General features: G+C 43.4%; 1 protein-coding gene across 3 annotated transcripts in view; it reads right to left on the bottom strand.

Annotated features, from left to right (window-relative positions):
- Positions 1–26,941, bottom strand: part of EGFR (epidermal growth factor receptor) — a 178,252-nt gene that overhangs the window by 9,952 nt on the left and 141,359 nt on the right. For all 3 annotated transcript variants that reach the window (XM_061464620.1, XM_061464621.1, XM_061464622.1), the window contains exons 12-23: positions 26,081–26,280; positions 24,351–24,483; positions 22,852–22,951; positions 20,760–20,917; positions 15,285–15,320; positions 14,699–14,840; positions 12,882–13,004; positions 11,553–11,651; positions 8,265–8,450; positions 4,323–4,478; positions 3,373–3,448; positions 1,979–2,125 (exon numbers count right to left, since the gene is read on the bottom strand). In XM_061464620.1, coding sequence (XP_061320604.1) covers positions 1,979–2,125; positions 3,373–3,448; positions 4,323–4,478; positions 8,265–8,450; positions 11,553–11,651; positions 12,882–13,004; positions 14,699–14,840; positions 15,285–15,320; positions 20,760–20,917; positions 22,852–22,951; positions 24,351–24,483; positions 26,081–26,280 — 1,556 coding nt within the window. The remainder of the gene's footprint in view (positions 1–1,978; positions 2,126–3,372; positions 3,449–4,322; positions 4,479–8,264; positions 8,451–11,552; positions 11,652–12,881; positions 13,005–14,698; positions 14,841–15,284; positions 15,321–20,759; positions 20,918–22,851; positions 22,952–24,350; positions 24,484–26,080; positions 26,281–26,941) is intronic.

Below are 26,941 nucleotides of genomic sequence, written 5' to 3'. Positions count from 1 at the left end.
ATTTGACTGTCTAGTCACTGCACGGCTTTGTGAAATCCTGGGAAGCCTAAAACAGAAGCTACCCTCTGTACCAGATGTCTTTTAAAATTCAAAACATCCTCTCTGGGGACATTCTGAAAGATTAACTGTATCTAAGCTGCATTCAATTAGCAAACGGACTTCAGCAAAAACAAGTCCTACAGCTTAGTGTGGATTGATGCTAGAAGAGATTTCTAATATAGATAGTGGTGGTTTTACATGTGATATCACTTAGGAAACCCACACTTTCTGTTATCAACTAACAGATGAGCTGATGAAGAAACTCTTTATGTTTAAAAATAATGAAGGTCAAGCTTTGTATGTCTGAAGAACCCATGAGAAACAGCCTATCCATGGTAATGGAGAAGACAAGTGATAATACGCCATTTGAAAACTGCATTAGACAAAATCTCATCATTGCCAGTGACTTTTTACCATGGTAGAAGGAAGAATTCCTTCTTGCTTTTAGAAAGAGTGGGGCCTTTGGGAGTTTGCTCCTGTTGCAGAAGTAGCATCTCCTATTCCTGAATTTCTGAGTTGCATCTGTTTAAATTCTGCTTCTTTAAAAAATGTTGTGGATTAACTTTGAACATCTCAGTTTATACTCTCTGCTTATAAGAGATGAATGGGCCTTCTGAATTCCTACAGTCAAACTGGCACGGCTTCAACAGGGGCTGCCCTGTAGCCTGTAGACATGAAGGGAGAAGAGCAATGAAAAATGTGGAGCTGAGTCCTGTGGCAGAAGGAAGGCTCAACCCCTTGATCCTTAAGCTCACACTTAAATTCAGTGTAAGGGTATGATAGAGGATGGAGACACCCCACTGGTTGTGTTTTAAAAGCTGCAGGTACCTGGTGAGGTGTCTGCAAAAATGCCTCCTTTCTGCATCTGGACTGGCCCAAAGGAAAGGCAATGGGCTGAGGTGTCTGTAGGGTTCAGCACCTCTGAGGATGATGAGATGCGTTTCTAGAACACTGCTTTTGGGACTGGGTACCTCCCAGGGTAGGTGCACACCTCTGGTCCCGATTCCTGCTTGCCTCGCTGAGCACAGGATCAGGCTTACCCTGTGTGGTGCCTGTCCCAACAAAGCAATGTGTGGGTGCTCCAAGATTCCCCAAGTGCTGTGCTATGGGGTGTTCATGGTAGTGTGGCTCCTATTTCAGGAACAGGTACATTTTCCTCTAGTTAGAAGGTTTTCTATGCCACCTAGTGGGCTGCTTATCAGCATCCTCTTAATACGGAGCAGGGATGTTGCAGCCATAGCCTAGAGGAAGCCACATAATAATCTAACATGTTAGCAGCTGACAGAGGTGCAAAAGGGGTTTGGGGTTCAGAAGTCCTTTGACATGCCCTAAAAATAGCTGAAAAGTGCTTCAGAGACCCCTCAGCTTTTGCGCTACTTTACTGCAACAGCTGTCTGCCAAAGAAGGGCCTCATTTTCATTCATGAAATGAGGGAGAAATTGGATGAGGAAGTCCAGATACTCATGTGCATCTGCCGTCATTGTGGTGTCTGTGCTCCCGGCACTCCTTTAGTAAAAGGAGTACATAAATCCATGTGTGTGATTCCAGAGGGGAGGCATATGACTGAACTAAGGGGGAGCCTGGAGGAGAAGGTAGTGTTGATTCTATTCTCTAGACATACAAAACCAGAGTATCAGGTACAGTGGGTGGTGCTATGCTAAATCGTACTGCCTGGCAATATCAGCCTAAAGTAACTGACTGTCGGTCAGTGGTGTGAATGGTGAAAACAGCATCAACTGTTTGAATCAGTGACTAATGAAACCATATCCTGTACTCCTAGCTAACACTGCAGGTACAGGAACACGCTGGTATCATCACTCTTATCACATAACCCTGTGCCATCACCAAGAACACAGCATATACAAATACTGCACAACGAGGGCAATCGGGCTACTTATGCAACTTAGGTGAGCACACACAACCCCAAACGGAAACTCACATTTGACCATGATCATGTACACGTCAATGGTGCAGATAGGAGGCTGGGGCAAACGCTCGCCTTTCTCCAAGACAGAGGAGATCTCACTGGCAGGGATCCCTTCGTATGGCTTGGATCCAAATGTCATCAGCTCCCAAACTGTCACACCTGCAAGGGGGAAGAGAAGACCATGACAGAAGCTTTACCAGGCGCCAGGTTGCTTTGCTTGGGTGCAGAGAGGTGTGAGCAGAGAGAGCTCTCACAGAGGCACTGCATTGCCAGAGCCCCACCCAGGGAAAAACGTGGTCTACCATGATTTTAAAGAGAGACAAATTAATAAAGCAGGTTGAAATCACCCTGCTTCCCTTTAAGGCTTTGGTTTCTACCACTCTTTCCCCTCCTTCCCCTGTTTATTTTTTATAATCTCAGCTACTATCTCAGTATTCAACATCCCACCAACTTCCCAGCCCCACAGGAAGGAAATGCAGGTTACTGCCTCTTGACTCCAGCCCAGCAAGTGGCTGGAGTAAGTTTGTCTTTTTGTTTGAAAATCTAAGTTGCCTTTTTGTTTAAAAACAATCAATCTCTCTGGAGACGAGCAAGAGCAGTTTTTGAAAGACGTGTACACCAGCTGCCCCAGTGTCATCTGCTGACATACCACGTACTCTCGTGATGTAGCCGTTGTGATTGTCTGGTAGCTTAGGATACAAAACAAGGTTTTGGATGCCAAGATACATAAATGGATTAGAAGGACCAGAGGCCATACTTCTTCTAAAAGGATACAGGATCTGACCATCTGCATTGAGTATTTTCCAGGAATACAAGAGCCCACGGAGTGGAAATTTTGTAATAAGATACTCTGAAAAGTTTCCTTTTTGCTCCTTTTTCTTTCAAGCTGGCTGATGAACTATACCAAATGTAAAACTGGTATATAAACCTCTCTAAGGAGGTTTTTACTTTCCTCTCCTTTTGGCCTTGTCCTTTCAATACCAAGACAGCACAAGCATTTTAGGTCACAGCAGTGATACTAATTGACACTGACCAACAGTGTGGCCATTGCTTTTAGGTCCTCTCTCTAGTTATGTGGCTTTCCTGTCAGCCAAGTTATATTATTTCATGGGAAGCTGCTGAAGAAAAGCATCCGGAGAACTTCAGCAAATGAAGCAGTCTCCTACCTGCAGCCCCTTTCAGGGGAAGGACTCATCATCTGAAAGCATGTTCTCCAAAACATCTTACACCTCACTAGCATGTGATTTCATGGAACTTTTACTTTGTTGAATAGTTTTGGGACCACTGTTCATGTTTAATCTCTCAGTCTTCTCATAATGGGAATGAAAAAGGTCCGCATAGAGTCACTAGCCAATCCTGTGATTCTCCAACCCATTTGCAATTACTGTAACTGGTTTTAGACTCACCGTAACTCCAGACATCGCTTTGATGAGTGTAAATCCGATGTAAAATTGACTCCAAGGCCATCCATTTAATAGGAACCTAGGAAAATTCACAAGCAAGCCTTAAGAGGCCGGTCCAAAATTTATGAGGGATATTTGCCACCAGGTGGTGTGTAAACCTACAGTTTGGTTACAGAAGTGAAAACCCAACCAACTACAACACACAACTATCTGAGTGGTAGAGCAGGCAACTTTTGAGTCTTATTATTATTTTCATTTATTATGTTGAACCTGGGAACTTGTGAAATATCAGGCATATTAGAAATCTCTCTTACAAATTAGTTTTGGATACTTTTAATGGTCAGATTACTGTTTTTTTAACCTTCTATCACAACAGGACACAAATCCAATCTCAGGCTGTAGAGCCTGACAAAGACTGATCTGCACTCATATGGTTTCCATTTATGGTCTCTGCAATATTTGCAAGCAGTTTCTCTTTAATTTCTCAGCAGGACACATTCCCTCCATCAGCACGCAGTATAACACGAAGGCGTGTTGAACCAAGTCTGACAGGTCTTTCTTCTGCTATAAATACACAGTATTCCCTTTCTCTTCCTAAACTGCACAGCATTATTGGTGTTGGCTACACTGATGAATTCAGCCATGCTTTTTTTTTCTTTTTTCCTCCTCTTTAATGTTTTTTTAATAATCTTGCTTTTTCCCAGACATTCTGGGTGGGAATTTCAAACGCATTCGCTGCTCTGCTACCTCTGCTCCCACTGCAGTCCCACTGGCCTGACACTGCTTCGGCTGATTTCAGAGGACTTCCTCAGGCTTCAAAGGCAGCATGCTGAGACGGCAGCTGAGTGCTTTGAAAAACACACTTTCTTTCCCCCCCTCTATGTTCAAGGCTTGCGCACAAGCACAAACACCGACGAACGCACAGCAGCGGCTCATTCTCCGATGCGCTTTACCTTGCCTCCCTCGGCGTGATACTCCTTCTCGTCAGCACCGAGCAGCTTTGCCAGCCCAAAGTCTGTGATTTTCACGTGTTGAGGAGTCTTAACAAGGACGTTCCTGGCAGCAAGGTCACGGTGCACCAGGCGACGCTCCTCCAAATAGTTCATTCCCTGCAATACAACAAACTGTTGGTGGGCATCACATGCTTTGGGTTTGGATCACAGAATCCCAAGGGTTGGAAGGGACCTCAAAAGATCATCTAGTCCAACCCCCCTGCGAGAGCAGGGTAACCTAAAGTACATCACACAGGAACTTGTCCAGGCGGGCCTTGAATACCTCCAACGTAGGAGACTCCACAACCCCCCTGGGCAACCCGTTCCAGTGCTGTCACTCTCACAGTAAAGAAATTTTTCCTGATGTTCACATGGAACCTCCTATGCTCCAGTTTACACCCATTGCCCCTTGTCCTATCACTGGACATCGCTGAAAAAACCTAGCTCCATCATCCTGACACTCACCCTTTACATATTTGTAAACATTGATGAGGTCACCCCTCAGTCTCCTCTTCTCCAAGCTGAAGAGACCCAGCTCCCTCAGCCTCTCCTCATAAGGGAGATGTTCCACTCCCTTAATCATCTTTGTGGCTCTGTGCTGGACTCTTTCAAGCAATTCCCTGTCCTTGAACTGAGGGGCCCAGAACTGGACACAATCATCCAGATGTGGCCTCACCAAGGCAGAGTAGAGGGGGAGGAGAACCTCTCTTGACCTACTAACCACACTCATTCTAATGCACCCTAGGATGCCATTGGCATGTGCAAACAAGTGAGAGCACCACCATGGACATGTGGTAATCTATCCCACCTTCAGAAGAAGGCTTCCTGTTTCAATTTATGTGATGTTTATTGCAGGGTGAGGACAGTTACACTGAGAAATAACTATCACCCTCCAGGAACGTTTTTTGTAGGTCCACACACCGGTGAATTGATGAAGAAAAAAAGAGACAGTAGCAGGTATATATATAGCAGGGGATGAGATTCCTCACAGGACTTTCAAATAACACTCCTTGCAGCTGCACTTGTGCAACCCAAGTGACTTCAGGAGAGTATAATACAGAGTTCAACTATCACTTTCCACATGCACGTAGACCAATCCTACAGAGAGTATTTAGAAATTATTCATTCAAAGCTGCAGATATTGTGCCTTACTCTACCTTCTCCCTGCTAACAATGAGGTATCCCACTGCAAATATGAGAAAAAGGGGAAAAACAGTAAACAATTTTGCTCTATGGCTGAGCTCAGAGTTGTATCTGTTTACAGATGCCTCTTTGAAAGGCACGTACTTCTTTGAAAAGGCAGTTTCACTGCCTGCCATGATTAAACTGGGTTTCCCATGGCATATGTGCTTTTTTGATACAGCTGCCCCCCTAGGAAGAATACAACTAACTGTGCCGGTTTGACTTCTAAAGCATAAATCAGCTGTGTTTCTGACCACAGAGATTATTCCCCTTTCCTTCAACACCAGTTTTGGTGCATGGAATCAAAAAGTTCATGATTTCTAAGTTTCCTGCAAGATCTAACCACAATTATTCCCAGTCCATAGGCTTTTGCTGGTGCTTGTATTTTTATGAAGAGGAAATTAATAAAAAAGCACTTGTAACCTACAAAGTTAACAGCAAAATGATCATGTTGATGAGATGACAGAGCACTGGAGGGAATAATTCCCTTCCAGCCTCCCCCCCTTCCTAAACCCACTGCTAACCTGGACCACCATGGAATCCTCCACCCAAGTCCCTCAGCAGAACTTCACCCATGTGCTGCTGATGTTGCCAAAACAAACCACCCAAACAACCTGGAGCAATGCCACTACGAGCATGCATTTCATTACACAGATAGTTCTTCAGCAAGCAGAGCTCTGGAAACAAAACATCTTGAGCTGCTGACAGAAAACTGTCTTAAGAAAGAAATAATAATCACATAATCTAGCCCTAGTAGGATAAAAAAGTTTCTGCTAAACACATCTTGCTGCAGACTTATTATGAGGCAAAGCTGCTGAAAGGCAGAATATCAGTTTCAAACCAAGTTTTTCAAGACGCTGATGGCTAAAAGGCTTGTGCACGCACATAACCATACACCGAAGACACCGAACTGCTTATCTAGAATGTTCAGCAGATATTTAATTGTGTGCAGGCCTGGGGTTTAAGTCATTTTTCATCATTAAGCATGAGACTAATGTGTTCAAAGAGTTACTTCACAGTGCTTCTGCACATGGAGTGCCTATGCTCTGTTATAACATCTCATCTGAAAGACAGGACTCCATACCTCAGTGAAAGATGATGTTTGTAAAAGATACAAAGCAAACTTATTTCAAAGCTGTGAAAACAGAACTAGAACAAGCTTCCCAGGGAACTTGCCTCCTGCTGGTTAGTTACCAGACATAAATACATTGGCTTCAATCTTTTTCCCCCTCTGAAAGTACACTTTTAAAGAGTCAGAGAATGTCCAAAAGTCTGGCACGACTTTATCAGAGCAGTAACACCAGATGCATTGGTGGGAAAAAGCCAAACACAGGATTTACGAGTGCTTTGAGGAGAACTTCAGTGAAGAGCAGCACAAAGGAGTATGTTGAAGGTCAGGCATCTCTGGAGAGGGTAGAGGTTGCTATGGGCAAATGTTGAACCGACATGAAAAAGAGTGAAACAGATGCTAACAATTGTGAATGGCAACCTTTTGGGCAAGCGATGCCTCGAGGATCAGTCTGGGGACTGAGTTTGCCACCTTAAAAATTAACAAGGAGGAGGAGGGAAATGTGGCTTCCAGCTCATCCTCCAAAGGGAATGAATCCAGGACAGAGCAGTAATTGATTTAAAACAAGAGAGCAAAAGAGTCAGAAAGAGGCAGTTCACATCCCAGGTTGATGCATAAATAAAAATTCACTTGCTGTGGAGCATGCTGTAAAGAAGTGCACACACCGAGATGAAAAATGCTCTGTGTACTTTTGGTGGACACATTTCTGAGGTCCTCAGCATGTTTCCTGAATGCAAACCACAGCCAGGCAAGCCTGGGATGTATACAAGGTCTCAAGGGACCGATAAGGCTGTAAGTGTGTGGTTAGCTTGCAGACTGGCATTCCTGAAATGAGGAGCATTAAATCAGCCGGGCTTTGCGGATACTGCCATCTTATACAACGAATCTCCAACAAACTGAACCTATTTTTTGTGCTGACTTTGCTCTATTCGTCCATGCTTGCAAGCAGCTAATCACCTTCCAAACACAGCATGTTGCTCCTAAGTGCAAGAGGCTGTACTTCAGCCTCCTTTGCTGCTCTCCTCTTTGGCAAACAGTGCCAAGTGTAATAATTAGTCCTTTATTTGGCACTATTGGCACTGTAATTAGATTACAGGCACCAACTCAGTGCATATAAATGACAGAACAGCCCTGATATACCTGAATGTCTTTTGGTCACAGCCAGCCTCTGCTAGAATGGAGCTGGTATTTATTAATCAGCAGTTTTGATCCTCAGGCCTCAGAGATTTCAGCCTGAAATTCTCTGAGGCACACAAGAAAGCGCCTCAACACTGTTTGCCTCGTGCCACAGCCCAAGGAAATCCACTGATGGAGTCAGCATTTTGGTACGGGAATTGCCAAATTCTACTCCCTGCCACAGCACTGTTTAATCACACTATGGGGTGTTTGGTTTGGACATAAATCTGTTGGTGATAATATTACACTGTCTAGGAGCGTTTTGAAGAATAGCTAAGGTTTGCTCAGCAGCTTGAAAACAGTAGATTGTTTTAGACAAAGCAACCACTCACTGTCACATATAAGGTATCTACAAACCACGTGATGAAATAGAAAGATTTACAGAGACAGTTAAGTAAATAAATACATTATGTTGCTGTCAGATCTGTGTTATAGCATGAGTTTTAGCTGATACGGAGGTATGCTGGTCCACTTACCTTTGCGATCTGCACACACCAGTTGAGAAGGTACTGGGAGCCGATGTTGTCCTTGTGCTCTCGGATGTAATCAAGGAGGCAACCATAAGGCATCAGTTGTGTGATGAGCTGCACGGTGGACGTGAGGCAGATTCCCAACAAGCGGCATACATGAGGATTGTCAACACTAGCCATCACATAAGCTTCCTGAGAAGAAAGCAAAAAAAGCAATGTGAAACACTCCCTTTGGCATGACACATATTTGGAGAGAGTTTAAAATGAGTTGGTCATTCAAGAAGTTGTTAAAATACTAAATGCAGACTCTGTGCTTCATATCACATATAAAATACTTGTATTTCCCTCTCTGTGGATCGAGTTTTTTCTACTCAGTGGAAGGTCCAGATTTTGAACTGAAGCATCACTGAGATGCCACAGAAGAGCCAGGCTCCCACTTCTGTTACACCAAGGACACAAAATCCTGGGGACAAAACTGGCAGACCTAGGCAGAATTAATAAATTGAACATCACCTGGAAACTGATGGGATTTCATCACTTTAAGCACCCAATTGCAATGGCAACACATCTTGTGAACATGTGTCATAATGCTTTTTCTCCTCTACAGATCTTTTGACCAACCTGTCTGGACATGAGTATTTTGAGACTTTTGCCCTTCTGTCAAGGTTTGTGCTAACCCAGAAAGTCAAGAGTTGTCATCTAGGATGTGACCGATGGTTTGACTTCTTAAGAGACCATGTTCTTCTTGATCATTATGTTCTTCAGTTGATGTCAAACCAAATAGGCTAATAATCAGTTCACCTCTTTAGAGGCTTGAGTACATGTGGTGAAAATGTTGTCCCCAGTTGGAAAAGCTGTTTCAGTCCCATTTAGCCATGTAAATTATACCAGGAATGTACTTATAATGTGGGAGCCCAAGCATAATAAACCCTTTGGTCAACTGGAATTTTGGGTCTGAGCTTCATAAATATGTGAAAAACTGTCAAGTCTGCGTTCACCCTACGTAGCTTTAGGTACTGAGCTAAGGAGACCTTTCCCTTTGCTCCTCTGTAGGAAGGGAGATGCTCCTTCAGAGGCTGGTGAAGTACATTTCAAACACACTGAACACATCCTTTAACATGGCCACAAGGTGAAAAGCACAACTTCACATTTTCTTGTGTGCAAAAACTACTTACGGATTGGTAATTGAGTTGTGTATTTATATTGACATCCACTGTCAAGTGCCAGCTCAAAGAATGGATTCCAACTGGGGAAAAAATTACAGCTGAAGTTGTTTGGATTTTTTAACTGATTTTGGGTCTGATTTACAATATGTCACATTTAGACATTTTTTAAGCCATCTGATTGAAAACCAACGCAATGGGAAATAATGAGAACTTTTCCATGCATCTTAACTCAGCATCTGGAGAGACACCAACTAATCATCCCTTGGTGATTTAGTATTAACCTAGCAGCCCCCCAGTGTCTAAAATCATAGTGAAGAGATTGTTGTGGCATGGAAAGGAGCAAATCTGCTCTAAGAGCTTAAGAGAAGAAATACCATAGCACTTTACTCATCATCTAATAAGCTTTCCACAGATGTCACATAGTTGTGTAGCTGGTAAGAACTATTATTAAACAAAGTTATTAAAGCAATGACGTTCAAGAAATAAGCAACCCCAATTCTTAAGCAATACTTTCTGGCCTTGGTACTACTGTTTGACTTGCCAGCCTAAGCAAAACATGATGTAATGCAGCTTCTCCTGAGGTGCTAATTCTGTGTTTGGTATCCTTGTTTTGGATGAAAGTGGCCTCCAGGCAGCGAGGTTAAAGATGATCACCAGTAGAATTGGACAACTGCTCCTCAACCTACCGCAGGATGTGAGCAGGTCACTGAAAAACAACCCTCTGTCAGAGAGAGCACTGGTTCTGTCGGCTAGCTTGAGGAAAGATGAAGCAAGAATACAATCTGCTGTTCAGTTACATAGATATTTGCAGCAGTATTTTGTAAAGAACCTTTCAAATCCATTATATGATGTTCAGATGTAAGCAGAGACCAAAACGTGCTCATCTCCCTAGGCTTCCAACCCAAGCCATCAGAATGACGAAGGGCATCTGTTCCTTGCCTTGCTTCCTGTTGGGATTCAGATCCATATTGTACTCATTTTAGTGGGGGAAGGGAGGGAAGAGCGGGAACTCTGCAGAGCTGGAGCTCTTCTTACTGCCCATCTGCCGCACAGCCCCCGTGGGGCTGACCTGAGGGCCGAGAACTGGGATGCTGAAGAGTGGGGTGGGTGTACGGGCCACACAGCTTTCAGACAGTGTCCAAGCCTTGGCACTGGTATCACATTCGATAGTGCAAGGTCAAAGAGGCCACCGCCTCCTCGCAGGGAGCAGAAGGGAGCTATTGTGCGGTCACGGGTCCCTCTAAGTAGCCCAAGACATTAAAGTGGGCCTTTGTTTCAACTGTTTATCTTGGAAATCTCTGCGGTACACTCTAACCTGCTCCAAGTATGCTTGGTATTCAACAACAATCTTCTGAATTAGCCCTACCCTAATAAAGCTAGCGAGAGCTCGCCTGGATTATATGAGCTAAAGCTGCTGTGCCTGTTCTATACCTAGCATGTTTCTGTAAGGTAAATCATCTTTAATTGGACATTATTATCTCTGCAGTTTCAATGACCTTGAAAAGTTGGTTGTGTAGCAAAATATGTTTTGAGAGGAGATTTTGGAGTCATCCCTCTGACTTCTGTTGACTGGGTTTGTATTTTTTTTTTTTAATTTTCATCTGAAATATAGAAAGAATTCCACCAATAAAATAATCTAAAAGATGAACAGGACTGAAAAAAAGCAAGAGCTTTTTTTAAGTGTCCTAATTCAAAGGAAAAGAAAAGATAACATGAAGATACACTACAGAAACTTTGAAAAGGGGAAGTACTTTGATATCACTGAAGAGTCTGCAGTTCCTGCATTTACTGCCTTGCATGTGACATGTATGTGACATGTATGTGACACAGTTCAAGGCCTAAACATGAGAGTAAAGAAAACAGAGTTAGCTGTAAATGTATGGTCCTGACCTCTCCATAGGTGCTACCCCAGGAGTACTACACCAGTATGTGGACTGCGAGCACAGGGTTCATATGAGACACAAAAGCATTTCACAGACTGGGCTTCAAAGCCCAGAACTTTAGATAGAGAATTCAGGTTTGGGTGCAAAATATTTCTTCCCACCCAAAATCCCAAAATCCCTTTAGTTGTTACAGAGGAAAATTCACAGACCACTGACAACTTGACAAAACAAACATGAAAACTTACGTCAAGTATTTCCTTGTTGGCTTTTGGTGAGGTAGCCTCTCTCAACTCTTTAATAGCCACAGGAATTTTAACCTTCTCCCCTTCTGGGATCCAAAGTCCCTACCAAAAAGAAGTAGAAAGAGTTACTCAGTCTCATATCTACCAGGTTAATTCTCACAATTACATACACCTTTTACATCTTCTGAGAGGACTTAAATATTCTGAGCAATGGGAAGACATGGCAAGCAACAAAAATAGGCAAAAAAAGTCTTGCGGGTGTTAAGCAATCCTGTTAATGGAGTGGTATTTCTCTTTCAGTCACCTCTAGAGTATCTTTTTTGGAAAAAAACACCATGTTCATTTCCATCCCTCTATAGGGGGGATGCCCAAGAGACGCATAAAGAGAAACTTCTGTGGATGGAAAACTAATTAATTAGCACATCACAGCAACTGTACGTGCAAAACCTTGCTACTTCCAATTTATACAGACTGGGATGAAAGAACTGGCATTTTCTCATGACAACAAGATGGCATCCATACTGTACAAATATAAGCAGTGGCAAGTAGGTTTCTTTCAGGCTGGTTCAGTGCTCTACATTTACAGTGTCAGCAGGCCATTTAGGCAGCAGGTGAATAGTGTGGCACTGCAAAGACACACTGCTGATGTACTCAGCGATATAACAATATATGTACTCTGTGCATTTTCAGAGGTTAATGGGATTTGAGCTTCAAAAGTTCCTAGCCATAGCTGGAAGCCTGCTTCAGAATACAAAGCTTTGTAAAGAGATACATGGTTCTATGAAAGTCTGTATTTCAATACTATTGGCATTTATCCTGAATAAGAAAAGTACAGAGAAGTAGAACTTGGTGAATAAGAAACACAGAAGATAAACACCAAGAGAAAAAGAACCCTGTGGACCTACACAGTTGAAGGTGTGTAGACACTCCCATACATCCGAATCAGTTCTAATGAAAGAGATTGACAAGTATAAAACCAAAACCCCAGACCACATAGAAAAATGGCTTAGCACTGAACTGACTGCTTTTTTCCTAACACAACAGCGTGTATTTGGCTGAGGTAGTTTTTAAGTTGAGAACTTTGCTCTCCGGGTTCAGCAGTATGGCTTGGAAACATATCATGTAAAACCTCCCATGTTACCCAATTTGTCACTCAACTAATGATGACTGAGTCATCTCTCTACCATTCAATACAGACATGCTATAAAATCTAGCTTAGTGATCACAATGATCACAGCTCCCAGTTCATGCCCTCTTTGGGTGGCTTCTGCATAAGGGAGTAAGATTGAAATGGGAAGGGAAACACCCCTTTTCTCTTAAGGTGCATCTTACCTTATAAACAGTGCCAAAAGCTCCAGAGCCTAAAACTTTGACCTTTTTAAATTCTGTTTCCTTTAAAATTCTCAGATGAGCCTGGTTTGGTGCCTCCCCGCTGGGTGTCAGTGGTTCGACAAGCTAAGGCAGAGAGAAGATGATGTTAGAAGGACATACACTCTAGGAGGACAGCAAACTGCATGCTTTGGGAAAGCAAGTAAATCCTTCCTTTAAAATAATGAACATTTTATTCCATGTGAAGTTCCAAGGAAGACAGCCCCACTCTGACTTGCAGCAATAAATACCTCAAGTTGCTCCAAATTTCAGAGGTAAAACCAATCACAGATTGCCAACTGCCATTTTGAAGGAGAATGAGGGAATACTACTGTTCAAATGAAGGCTTTGACTTCAAAGCCCTAAAGCACATGGGAAGAAGAAGCATGCAATTACCAGAGATCCTAAAGAAGATTTTTCTTGTTTTGAACTTGTGAATACATTATTAAAATGTTTTAAATAAAGGGCAAGAATCACCCACAACCATTCAGGTCTGCTCTTGTTTAACTGGATGGAATTCCCATGGTACCAGTGGCTCCCCCAGACTGCAGGGTTTACGAGCGGCAGCTGGAACTCTGAGAGTGCTTCTTTTGTCAATAACAAAGGAGATGGTGAATTTGCTATCAAGATTTTAAAAATTTGGCCTAGGCCTCATTACCAAACAGCAGCAATGCCTTCCAAACAGAGGTATTTTAACCCTTTTCTGATGCACAAGTCAGCTTTTTCCCTTTGTGCTGCTTCTTTTTCCTTACCTTTGAGCATTTAGCTGGATACAATCAGATTTTAGTGGGCCAGCAACCTTTCTGCTGGATGAAATATTGTCATTTTGAGGAGTACAGGGAGTACAAGATGAGCTGAGCACAAACTGAACTCTACTATTACAACTGTAGAATACAGTGGTATGTAAAATATTGTGAGGTAGTGCATTAAAAGTAGCACAGCTTTGACTTTAAGGATTTCAGCAGCTGACTTTGTGAAGCCAGTGAGCACAGAAAGGAGCTGCAACTGGGCTTTTAGCAGGATGCTAAATACAATTTGCTAATGATTTACTAGGACTGAACTAGAAAAAGAAGGTGGCTAATTATAAAAGAGTGGCTTTAATCCAGGATAATGAATTTTGCTGGTTTATATGTGAGGTACTCAGGGGGTGATGCTGTAACACAGACAAAACCATGCAGAAAACAAAAAAGCAGTGTAGGAGCCTTGTTTGTGCCCAACAGCATGAACCATCCACTTTGATGGCTCTGCGGGATTTTTGTGCTAAAAGCAAACCAAAGACAAGACACAAACACTTCCTCAATTCCTTTCCCTCCTCTTCTTTCTCTCTTGTTTCTTTCTGAAGAAATGAGATGTGTGTCTCATCAAGGGGGTAGAATTTTCAAGTTGCCACAGCACCCTCAAGGCTTGTCTGGAGGTAGAAACTATTCAAGGCTGAGAGTCTACACAGCAAAGTGCTATGGACCAGCAAAACACACTGCACCTCACCCTGAAGGTGTAGTTTTTTCCAAGTAGACAATCTCAATGATTTTCCTTGGGATTTAGACATCTAAACCCCCTAAAGCTTTTAAAAATTACATCCCGAAGGATGAGACTTCAGATTGAGAAGGTGTTAGATGCGCATCGCCTCTTTCCTGAGGCAGACACCATGCTCGCCAACCCAAGGGCTTGTTGAGTTACAAGGCAGATGTAGGGTGCTTTAGCTCTCAGTATGAGCAGGCTGGCACCCATTAAAGCAGGTAAAACAGCCGGTGTTGCCACCGTGCCATGCCAGCAGTGCTCACCTCCCTCTCCTGCAGCAGCCGGCGCAGGGTCCTCTTTCTGACGATGTGGCGTCTCCGCAAGTAAAGGCCGATGCCCAAGCCGACCACCACCAAGCACAGGAGCCCTCCAACAACACCCGCTGCGATAGATGGGATTTTGGAGCTGCAGGACAGAAGGGAACGCAGAAAGACAAAATAATGCTTAGGTGTAAGATTTAAAAAGCCCTAGGTTTTGATTAAACACACACTCTGGACATCCGCTTAACCCTGTTTGAGATGAATCCCCTGCAATGCAGGTAACCATATCAATCCTAAATATCTCTCTGCCTTTAATCCTTTCTTTTTTTAGCTCCTCCTTTTCTTCCCCAGTAAGATCCCAGGTCTCACCTTGACAAGCAAGCTAAGCAGAACGAGCTTTTGGAGTCTCGTGCCAGTAGGGATATTTCTCAGTTCTTTAGATCATTTTTATCTGCTCTAATCTGTCACTTCCCTGTACAGAGCTGAAGACTTAACTTTAGCCCCAGCCTTGCAGTGTCCAGCATGGAAATGTAAACACGCATGCATTCTTCCCAGCTCTGTCGTTAATTGTAGCAGATTAGATACTCACCCGTTCGGACAGCCTTCAAGACCTGGCCCTTTGCACCTGTAAAAACAAATGAACATCACAAACGTATGAGCTCAGGCATACGTAATTCTATAATTCCAACTGAGAAAAGTGCTACTGATTGAAAAGTTTGTGTTTCAGAGCAATCCAAGTATTAACACTGGAATTTATAACAGTTATACACTCTACTAAACATCATCAGTCAATGGCCCTGCTCCAAAATACTTTGTCTAGAGGCATAGTTATAGCTTCATACTCAGTTTAAAGAATATTTTAAACCAGCTTTATATCATGTGGCAGAATGATATTCTACCACATGAATGTCATGTGGGGGGTGTCATAGATACACAAATTCATGGACTCCCTGCTGTGAACGGACATCTGTGCTAGCGCAGAAGCTTAGGGCTGACTGTGGAGGAGGACAGAAGTAGCCTCTCCCCTGCACAAACGCACACAGCCACATGGAAACGTGTCACTGCAGACCCTTCTGCATGAGCCTTGTTTCTTGATAAGTAAAACCTTCCAGTTTCCAGACTTCCTATTGCAATGGAGAACTTGTGTAGGAGGTACACAGTCCCATCAGAAAACAGGATTTGACAGCACTCCCTTCAGCTATAGTTTGTTGGTATGTGTCCATGATAATTTTATTTCAGCATCTAAGGTCTGATGTTGAAAGTGTAAACAGGAACAAGAGTTATCCAGACAGCCAGAAACTACTAACAAGACATTCACCCTCCATTTGAGTTTAAAATGAAATTCATTTTGGCAGCCCAAATGCAGAAAACAATACAGATGAAAACACAGTGACTGCATTCACTTGATGGTCTAATGGGTGTGAAAGGCACCACACATTCCCTAAATGCTGCTGGGCTACAAGATTTATGCTTTTCTTGGGAACTGTGGTCTTTGTGGTATCTACGGAGCAAGAACAGCATTACAGAGAGGGTTACATCACCTCTGAAATGCAGAACACAGCAAGAAGAGAAGTCCAGTTTGTGGTATCCACTCCCTGCGCGGACTTAAAGAAAATGGGCCATCCGAAACCAACTCCAGAGGAGGTCAAAGAGAGGGTAAGGAGTAAACCTGTGCCAGGAAAGCTGCTCTGCATTCCCTTCTGCTGAGAGGAGGAACCAGCAGGTTTCCAAAATGGCAGGTAGAGGTGGTGATCTTATCTCATAACTTGTTCTAGGTCTAGGGGAGGAAGAGGTGAAGCAACTACTCATTTTATTGTGGTTTTGTTTGTTTCTTTTCATTACTCTGATCTTCCCTCATGTATTCGCCTTGTTTCTGGGCCAACACAATGCTCCAAAACCCAGCATCTGGAAGATCTTGTGAGTTCACTGGGCTCCCATGCAAGAATGTGCATCCTGGTGTCCTGGACATGCTGGAAGTGCTGTACATACTGGTTCCCGGATCCCGGGCGCCCAGCTTTGTTCGTGTTCCCTGTTGGCCTACAGCTTGGGTTGTTTGCTCAGTTGTGTAACTAAGCACGTGCTTGGAGAGGCTGCACATGCAGTGCAGAACCACCAGCTTGCTTACAGTCACAGGAGACATATCTTGCTCTACACCGGACTTCTCTATTTGGGTGCTCAACAGAAAAATGATCTAGGACCCAAGACCTCATCCCATTCATGCTCTATCAGCCAGGAATGAATTTCTACATGCTAAGGCAACAAAGTATGAGCAGCTTGCACGCCAGGATGTTAAATTTAAAAGACCTCACTTTATCCCAGAATGTGACTGTGGTCCCTCAAATTCTCTTTTCGTAAAAGTTCTGGTTTGCCATGCTCCTTTACAATGGCAAGTTCTCTATGTGCTTCCTTACAGTAAAAACAAATGGCTTGAGGAGATAGTATCTAGAGTCTGAGGAATGACCAACCAGTTATTTCCCTACACCAGAAAGCAGAAGTGTAGATTTTCATCTGTCCCCTTCTCCTTATAAATTATTTCTCACACAAACCCATCAATATCAAGTCTAATGGGGTAAAGTAAAAAGGTGTTTGGGAAGAAAATGACAGATCAGCTTGTGCTTTTCAAGTCCCATGTGATTTTCTGATTCATTTCACAAGTCTAAGAAGAAACAAATCCTATGAAAAATATCCATCCAGGACTAAACATAACCATCTTTCTTACTGCGGAATTTTATGATGACATCCAACATAAGTAATTCAGGTTTTATGGAATCTAAACAATCACTTTTTCCATTCCTGAATCATTTTTCTTTTGCTTACAGAAACCAAAATGAGAAATGTGACCTTGTGTTATAAACTGCCTCAAGACCTTACGGATATATTAGATGGAACCTAGCAGTGGTTGTAGTCTCTGAAATATTTCTCTACTTATTGGAAAATTAGTGCTGTGTACAGTCCTGGAAAAATATTGCATCCTGAACTCAGCATTTCATCTATCTATGTAAATATTACTTGCCCCAGTACAGACATAGCTATTTATTTCCCAAACCCATCAAGATTTTAACAACTTTCTCCTCGACCCATAGTTCCTAATTTGATGTAAGCCAGGTTGCTGTGATTTATGGCCTTTCAGAGAGGACTATAACAGCCTAAGTTACTCCACAGTCATAAAAGAAATTGAAAGTCATTGGGCTTTTTAAAGCCTTACAAGAACCTTTCTCTGCCCTTTCTTTCTCATTAACTTCCAGAATGTGACAAAGGCATCACATTGATGCTGTGCTGCAGCAACCTTCCCTCTCATCCCCCCCAGCTGCTTTCTCACACCCCCTCCTAAAATCCCCTGGCATCTAACACGAAGGCTGGTGAGGCACATAGTGTCGGTAGTGACTGCGGAGGCTGGATGCATCAGCCAGTGCTATTAACTACAGTGGTGGTTTCTTCCCTCCTTGCTCTTTGACCCCAGTGGCTGTGGCTGAATTGAATTCCTGTACACTGGGAGAGTGGCAAAGGAAAACCAAATCCTTCAGCACCGAGCAGATTAATTAAGCTGGTGTGTGTCATTAGTTGCTTGAGTTATAAACTGAACAATTCCCAGGCTTTTGGAATGTTGCTCTCTTTATCGGAGCATATTTTCTTAGCTGTACTAGAGGCAGAGCAAAAGGAAGCTTGTACAAAATCCCCAAGAGATTACAGGAGAAATGGGAGAGAAGGGATCTTTTGGGCTGAGCAGGAGAAAGCTTCTTCCATTCTGTTTTTTAACGAAGGCTGAGAAAATGACTCAGCAAAGAAGATGAGACTAGATGGGGTTCTTCACAGTGATACTAAAGAAGAGAAGCATTACCACTCAGCACACCTAAGTAAAAAAACCAAACTTCATGACAAAGCTCAGCTGGGAAGAGCAGTCCTCTTTCAGCTTCTTCAAATACGGAAAATAAGAGCCAGATCCTGGAACCCATTACTTGCATGACTCCTGAAGCCAGCACACTTAATCATGCTGATAAGATTTTGTGGGCTCTAGCCACAAAATTGGACAGGGACAGAAAAAAGTTGCTGTTTTCTTGTCATGCAGAAATCACTGAGAGTGTGGTTTCTAAGGATGCAAAAACTTTGCGAGACAGATGTTTTCCACCCACTGCTGATCACATCCCATTCCCGCAGCACAAGGGAAAGGCGTGAAGAGAAGTAAGCAGCATTACTGATTGATTGCCTTCAAGGGGACAATGCCGTGCCAGACTGCACATTCCCACATTACATCTCTGACACTGGCTCCCTACCCATCAATGCCATTGGCCTTACATGTTCCCTCTGTAAAGCAAATATAGCAACATAACCTTCTTCTAGTTCTCCTGAGCCCTTCAGGGATACAGTCTATTTCTTCTGCCACATTTGGGCAGCAACTTGAACAGGACCATTGAGCACGTCCACAATATAACTGCGGCAAACTTAGCCCAGTTCTTTCATGGATCCATACTACTTTTTACGTTCTGCCTTAGTAACAGGGCCAAATATGCTGAGCCATATGTTGGGTACCCCTAATTTAAAATACATCTCTTTACCCCCATCTCCCAACAGATTCCTGTCGTACTCCCATCCTCTGCTAAAGCCAGGCAGGAATTGACTTTTCTGATGAAGTCTGCTCTGGGACTTGCTTGTGCACAAAGAGCCACCACATGGCTCCTCACTACATGCACGTCTGGCAGATTATGCTCTCCAAGTTTGCATTCATTCGAGTCTAGTGTTTGATCTCACTACTGAGGCTGCAAAGTGGAAAGCCTTGTTCAGATGTGGTTACCCATTATGCTGCATTTTGATGTGGCCACTTAGAAGAAGGATATTGGATCACTGTGGCTAGTTTGTATCAGTGGGCACTACTGAGGTCATTAATAAAGAGTAAAGTTATTAAGATCCTGTTTCTACTGAAGTCATTTGTTCTCAGGTGTGTGATGGGAAGCCCGATAAGCCTTGCCTGCGTCTGTAACAAAAAAGAGGGGGCACTGCTGTAAATCATAGCAACCCACATGGCTGTTAAAGCTATCATCGGAAAAACAGACCCCTAGGAAAGGGTGATACTTTTTGGCTTAACCCTTCATCTCCTTTTCTCCATGACAGCAAGGGCCTGGGCACTCCGCTCTTTGATGACCTGGCAGTTGAATTAGCTAATGGACAATGTGATCATGGTTCACCTGAATATGTTATAACTTCTCTCTTGCAACAAGTATTACAGGTGTACTACAGGAGGATCTGGGATCAGACAGACCTGCAGGGTACAGGGAAAGGGCCTGTAAAGGGAAAGACCCCAAACGTGGGTGTTTTTTTTCTTTGAAAGCATTGCAGTCCAACAACCAAGTCTCAATCCCTAAAACCTTTTATTAAACATGCCATGTCCTTTGCAGGTTGGAAACCAGGAGAGGAGATCGTTCTTACTGTCATGTAGGACAAATAATGTTCAATTTACAGCTTGTTACGGGTGGCAGTTTAAGCATGCCCCCAAATGAGGACAAAAATGGTTTATACAGATTTGGTTTACTGTGATGCCCATTAACAAAGTGACACTCAGGAGGCAAGCAAGGCTTTAAACTCAGACCAAGAGCTAGCATCTGGGAAGATGGAAAAGTAGAAAACCACTGTGGTACCCCACTGGGATTTCCCTCTTAAAAAATGAAAGGTGCAGAGAAAAATGGTCCCCAGGAGCTCAGCATCCACCAGATGTCACTGATGATCCTCCCAAAGCCAGAGGACCCAGCACCAAGCCAGGTGGGAAAAGCACCAAAAAAAGCATCACTGGTGAGGAACTCCGTAAATTCCAGGGTATTTCCTATTCAAATCAACAAACAAACATGTTTCAAACCCCTAAAGTGGTTTTTTTTTCTTTTTTTGCCTTCTGTGTAAAGAAGAAGTGTCACTGAACTTTGCCTATTTACAGTTTGCTGTGCTTTGCTTACATTACCTGTGTACTGACCTTTCTCACTCCCTTTCTTCTTCTCGGTTGTTTGAAATGGGACCATCAGGAAGAAAAAGAGGTCAGTTCAAGCTGTTCCCCTATTTCTTCCCCCCATCTTTTACTCACCCACGGGTGCAGTTTGGATGGCAGAGCTGGCAAACAGCATTCCCATCGGCGTATTTCCAGACAAGGGTGTCATTCTCACCCAGAACTCCCGCTGGGCAGGATTTCACACAGTGGGGGCCATCTATAAAATGGGCACACTTCATGCAATTGTCAGGGCCCTGCAAAGAGAAACAGCTTGTTTGTAATGCCCTTACACCAGCCTATTGAGGAGGAAATTCACAAGATAAATCTAAATGGTTTTCATTGCTGGAAGTTTTCAGCATCATCTGGTTTTATTACCTTGCTACCTGATATTCTTGCAAGTATTTCTCGTGTAAGATGGACCGTATGAAAGGTAGTACCTGATGTTTAAAGTGCTTAATTAAGCCTGATATTTAATATTTTCTTAAGTTTCAGCTGCTTTTTTTGCCCTGCCTTCTGCCTGGTTGGAAAGCTTACATTTTGCATTCGAAATGGGGAATAATCTAGTAACATCTTGATAAAGGGTAAGCTGAAAAGCAGAGGGCCCGGCTGAGCCTGTTGCAATCTACCATCACACAATGTAGAATGATGGACCTGGACCTGGTGACACCTTCCTAAAGTACTAGCCTCAGATCAATGCTTTCTTGGTTTCTCAGCATGGGTTCTTTCACTTGTTAGGGAGAAGCAAGGGATAATGGAGGCAACTCAAGTTGAGTCTGAAAATTGTTTTTTTTTTACCTTGAAAAGCACTTAGTCTGTATTTAAAGGCATTGTCTTTAGCCATTTTTAGCTGAAATGTTTTTATTCAGGATATAATAGCACCAGGAATGCACTAAGTATTTTATAGAAGAGGAACCAGCAACTCTGGGTCAAATTCCACTATGGAGAAAACCAGACCTGACCCACAGGGCCAGTTTCAGTGGGACTACAGTAAGACATGCTATAGGATGGTTATTTTAATTACTGTAAAATCTAAGGGCCACTGTAATAGACTGATTTCTATGTGTTGGGCAAATACAGAACAAGGGGGCTGTCACTGCCTGCAGGAGTTTCTAATGTTAACAATATCCCTGAGGCCATGGTAGTCTAAGCTAGAAGGGAAGATGGAAATGCTTCACATTACTGAGCAGTGACTCTTGAGACTCATGATGGGCAAGGGTTGAACACTCAGTGGCTGCAGGGAATAGCAAGAAGTGTTTAAGGAGTTGGGTTAAGTAGCACAGAGAAGGATCTGTGATGGAAGCACGAGACTTGGTTTCAATTACCCCCCAAAAAAAGAGAATTAGAGCTTTACAGTCAAGATACTACTTTGATCCGATTAAAAGGAAAACATTAGGTACCGTTGCCAAACTGGACATTTCATTACACAAAATAGTGTTCTCAAAATTAAAGAACAACAAAGTTGAGGAAGACTGGATGACCAGCAAGACTGCATTGCACTGACTTCTGTAAGAGGAGCTTGAATGAATTGGAGTATTTAAACAAGTTTGAATTTGGAATATTTAAACAAGCTTGAAAATCAAATTGTTTTGATCGCCTTTCTTTGAATATAATTTACACCTGCAATTACTTTAACATAGGCATTTACTGCAATTTCCTAGAGGTAGGAACATGGTTAGTGGAGGGAACATGGTTTTAAGTAAAAACTGCATAATTTTTGGTAAGCATTTGGTCTTGGTAACAATTTTAGCACGGCTTTTCAAAAAGGCAAAAAGCTACCGGTTTAATCCATTACTTGAAGCAGGTTATCTTCCCTTTCAATAAGGGAACCTAATCTGTTCACACCAACTTGGCATTTCATTAGCTTCATGTTCCTGAAATACTTGCCAAGTTATGTATCACCACATACATAAGTAAGCCTCTTCTTTTCCTCTCTGTCTGTAAAAGGCACAAAACCAGAAAGGCCCAGCAATACCTTGGACTTTGTATGATGTGTATGATGGATGACAAGAAAGAAAAGGTTCCCTTTCCAGTTTCTGCACCCCTGCCCCATAATCTTGACTTCCACCCCCTTTTATCTCTACTCCATCTTGGAGAAGCGTAAATGAGACCTCAGGATCATCTCAGCACAGGAGATACATATTAATACACGGTCTGAGGTGCAGGTTTGCTAAGCTGAATCTGCTCTTACAGGTCCAGTGCAGGTTGCGTTGTACATGGTGGAGTTCTGCACCAGGCACTCAGGGTGGCAGGGGAGGCACTTGGAATCCCTTTCAAACTCTCTTGGCTCCCTGGAAAACAAGAAAGGAGGAAAGGAATAATAAAACCCCAGGCTGATTAGGGAGTGATAAATTGTGCTCATCTCCCCTTTTCCTGATTTTTCCAGCTTAAATAGATTGGGATGATGGTGCTGGGGCAGGTACAGGGGGACTCTCCTGGCTACACCAGTAGCACTTGCTTAGGTCAACTAAGGGGAGGTAAGAGAAAGGGAAATTTGGTTGACGGTGAAACACACAGCACTCCAGATTGCACACTACAAATCAGTTTACTTTCCCTTTTAAGCTAACAACACAGAATATTCACAACGATTTCCAAAGGCTTTTAACTGGTTGTGGTGCAAAGAGATCAGCAAAAACAGTTCAAGTGATTCCAAGGCTCCAAATAATAATTAGGGAAGTTAAACAGCAAAGCACTGGTAATTAAATTCATGCCCTCACTACAACACACAATGAATCATTAAAATATGAAAGTTGGGAACAGATGGTTTCAATAGCAATAAAGCTGTTCCACTTCAAGTAATGGTGTTATTAATTAAACTAAATCTACCCATCATTTGACACAAAAAATGCCCAGATCTGCCCTTCAGGTCATAATAGCTGCTGGCAGGAATTCACTTACAAAAAAGACAGCTGCTGAACTGCAAACTGCTAGAGAAATACAATCATCAGGGGCACCAGCGCCCTGTCAAGTACTTGCTTAATACTCATGGTTTTTGGAAGCCAAACTTGGAAAGGTTCATTAAAAATACCCCTGTAATTTTCAGTGCTCGATGTGCCTTTCCTGCCTACATCACCCGCTGAACTGCCTGCAAACCCCAGCCGGAGCCCTGACACACAGGCAGTGATGTGTTTTCCTCTGCCTGAGTGAGGCTGGAGCAGTAACTTTGCCTGAAACTGCTGCTCCCATTGCTTTTGCAGATAACAGTTCATTCTCCCTTGACTGTAACTTTGCAAACTACAGGGGCAAGCCGCTCATCTGAGCAAATAAGAGTCCCTCTGCAACAAGGAAGTCTACCACATGGTGAAGCCCTGGCTCTGGGGACAACTGAGCTCGCGGTGACATCAAATGGCTCTGGCTCTCACTTGATGTGCTAGACATGACAGGTATAGCTCAGATTTTCACTGGGGCTTTAAGGTCTGTTATTTCTTATGGGAAAGAAATGCAAGGCTTAGTCTCCCTGGGCCTCCAGATAGTCTCCTCATGGCTTAAGGGGATATTTTCTTGGCAGGAGCAAAATCCTAAGCAATGCTGCATGGGGAAGAAGATGTACCTCAGGTCCTGTGCTCACACAAAACCTCTGCAAAGCTGGTGAAAGCCCATGCAGCCAGAGACCCTATTTTTTTTTTTATTTCTTTCTAGTTACAACACGTTTTAAACACTAAAACCTCAGAATCATTTCAGACACCTTACCCTTGCAGGATGTTGCACTGTTTCACACACTCCTTTTGGCGATCGAAAAACCTGCAGGAGAAGCAGTGGAAGGGCCCTGGGCCCCAGCAGCCCACATCTGAGCACAGGGGGTCACAAACATGCCCGGCAGCAGCTGGGAGAGAAAGAGAGACAAGAAAAGCCATGAACATCAAGGGAGGAGAAAGGGCAAATGAATCACTGCCAGTGACTCTATCCTGACCAGTTTCTCCAATCTGTTCCAAAGCAGACATGAATGGTCCTGGCAGTGTGGAAAAGGAGTAATCATAATTCTCTTAATTTCCAAAGCCTCAAATTAAGAGTGATTTCTGGCCTTTCAAAATCAGAATGAACTCTTCTGTGACAGCTTAACAGCTGTACAATAAAGCTAAACTAGTACTAGACTATTGTGGTTTAACCCCAGCAGGCAACTAAGGACCATGCAGCCACTTGCTTACTCACAACCCCCAGTGTGATGGGGAGGAGAACTGGAAAAAAGGTAAAACCCATGGGCTGCAGTAAGAACAGTTTAATAATTGAAATATAATAATAGTAATAATAATAATAGCAGCAGTAATTGCAATGAAAAGGGAGACAACAGACAGAAATAAACCCCAAGACAGACAAGTGATGCACAATACGCCAGCTCACCACCCGCTGACCCAGCTCATCCCTGAGCAGCAATTGGAGCCTCCTGGCCAGCTCCCGCAGTTTCTGCACTGAGCATGACCTGCTGTGGTATGGCTAGTTCAGGTCAGCTCTCCTGGCTGTGTTTCCTCCTGGCTTCTTGTGCAACTCCTCACTGGCACAACATGGGAAACTGAAGAGTCCTTGACTTAGCAAGCACTAAGGAGCAACAACTAAAACACTGGTGTGTTATCAGCATTGTTCTCAGACTAATCCAAAACACAGCACTGCACCAGCTACTGGGAAGAAAGTTAACTCTATCCCAGCCAAAACCAGGGCACGGGCTGAGAGAGTTTGGGCCATTCTGCCTGGAGAAGAGAAGGCTCTGGGGAGACGTTATGGCAGCCTTCCACAATACCTAAAGGGGGCTTATAACAACTCTTTACAAGACCTGTAGTGACAGGAAAAGGGGCAACAGTTTTAAACTCTAAAAGGGTATATTTAGATTGGGTATAAGGAAGAAATAGTTACAATGGGTGGTGACACTGGCACAGGGTGCCCAGAGAAGCTGTGGCTGCCCCATCCCTGGCAGTGCTCAAGGTCAGGTTGGACAGGGCTTGGAGCAAGCTGCTCTAGTAGAAGGTGTCCCTGTCCATGGCAGGGGGTTGGAACTGGATGAGCTTTAAGGTCTCTTCCCTAAACCATTCTAGGATTCTCTGATCAATTTCCAAAGTACAACAAATTCACATTCTGCAAAGAGAAGCAGTAAGATTTTGGTGCAGGGACCACTGCAGTCACAAAGTCTGAACAACAGCTTCAGCCTGGTCAAAAAAGTCCAATGTTTGCAGTTAACTTCTGTGTCCTTCAACCTATGTGGCTTCACTATGACCATAGTGGTGAGGAAGCTCTTTCACATCTGCTGGCCATGATGAAGTCCACATCCTTGGTGGGAAAAAAAATCCCACTTTTCCCACACCATCTTCATTAAAGCAGTAGCATTGATGAATTTTGCATCCAGGGGGACAAAGAGAAAAAAGCCTTGCTCAAATTAGGCTTGCATTTCAGCACAAGCTTCCACAGGGAGCAGGGAGGCAGTGCTGACTTACCACACTCATTTTTATTTCTGTTCTGTATAATCTTTGTTTTCTGGCTTGGAGTTGCAAACAGTCTTTGCCAGTCCATGGTGTCAGCATAGCAGAGGTTCTTGTTCTTCATAATGGCAACATCTCCATCACTGATTTCCTTGAGGGAGCGCAGCCCTAAGGACTGTATTTTCAAGTTAACAACAGCAAGGGAATACTGGCCACTAAAATGGAGAGGGACAAAAAGAAAACACATGGAAGAAAGAGTAAGCAGGGTATTATTCAGCACTTTTTCTTTTGATTTTCAAATGCATGTGGCTGCAAACTGAATTTTGTCCAAGCAAGATGCTGCTCAGTCCTCTATACTGGTACATGACATTCCTACTGTAAAGCAACTGCAATACTTATAACTGGTTTTGCATGGGCTTTTAAAGCTAAAATTGGCAGGACATGCACGCTCTGTCAAGTAAATTATGTGCAAGAATGGTGGTAGATAAAGCAGCTCTTATTTTGTGCTGGTCCACCAAGCCACCCTTCCTCCTGGGGTAAGTCCAGGAGGGTGCTGGAGGCACTGCCAGTGTCCATACCATCTGGCAGACATAGCCTGGTCCCAAGTGCTCAGCTACCTCACATCCCAAAGCGCTCCTGACAGTAACTTGCCCAGACTGCAAAGGGCACTCTCTGTTCTACTTGTGCTTCCAGGCTGGTGGGAGAGAACCTCCTCCTGAGAGGCAGGCTCAGGGCAGCCCCTCTCATGTGGCACTGAGCTGAGGGTTTCACTCCCCAGGACACACCATCTACTGCTACAAAGATGGTACTATACTCCTTGACAGGTTTTTCTTCTTTTGCATCAGCCTGGAGAAGAGAAGGCTCCTTAAGGGGAAA

Source organism: Pezoporus flaviventris, unplaced genomic scaffold (assembly GCF_033815535.1).
Source record: "Pezoporus flaviventris isolate CSIRO_AGI_PZ_B2104156 unplaced genomic scaffold, CSIRO_AGI_Pfla_v1 ptg000037l, whole genome shotgun sequence".
In the NCBI taxonomy this organism is placed as follows: domain Eukaryota; kingdom Metazoa; phylum Chordata; class Aves; order Psittaciformes; family Psittacidae; genus Pezoporus; species Pezoporus flaviventris.
The sequence above is the reverse complement of the archived record's forward strand: the minus strand, read 5'-3'. Positions and strand labels throughout refer to the sequence as shown.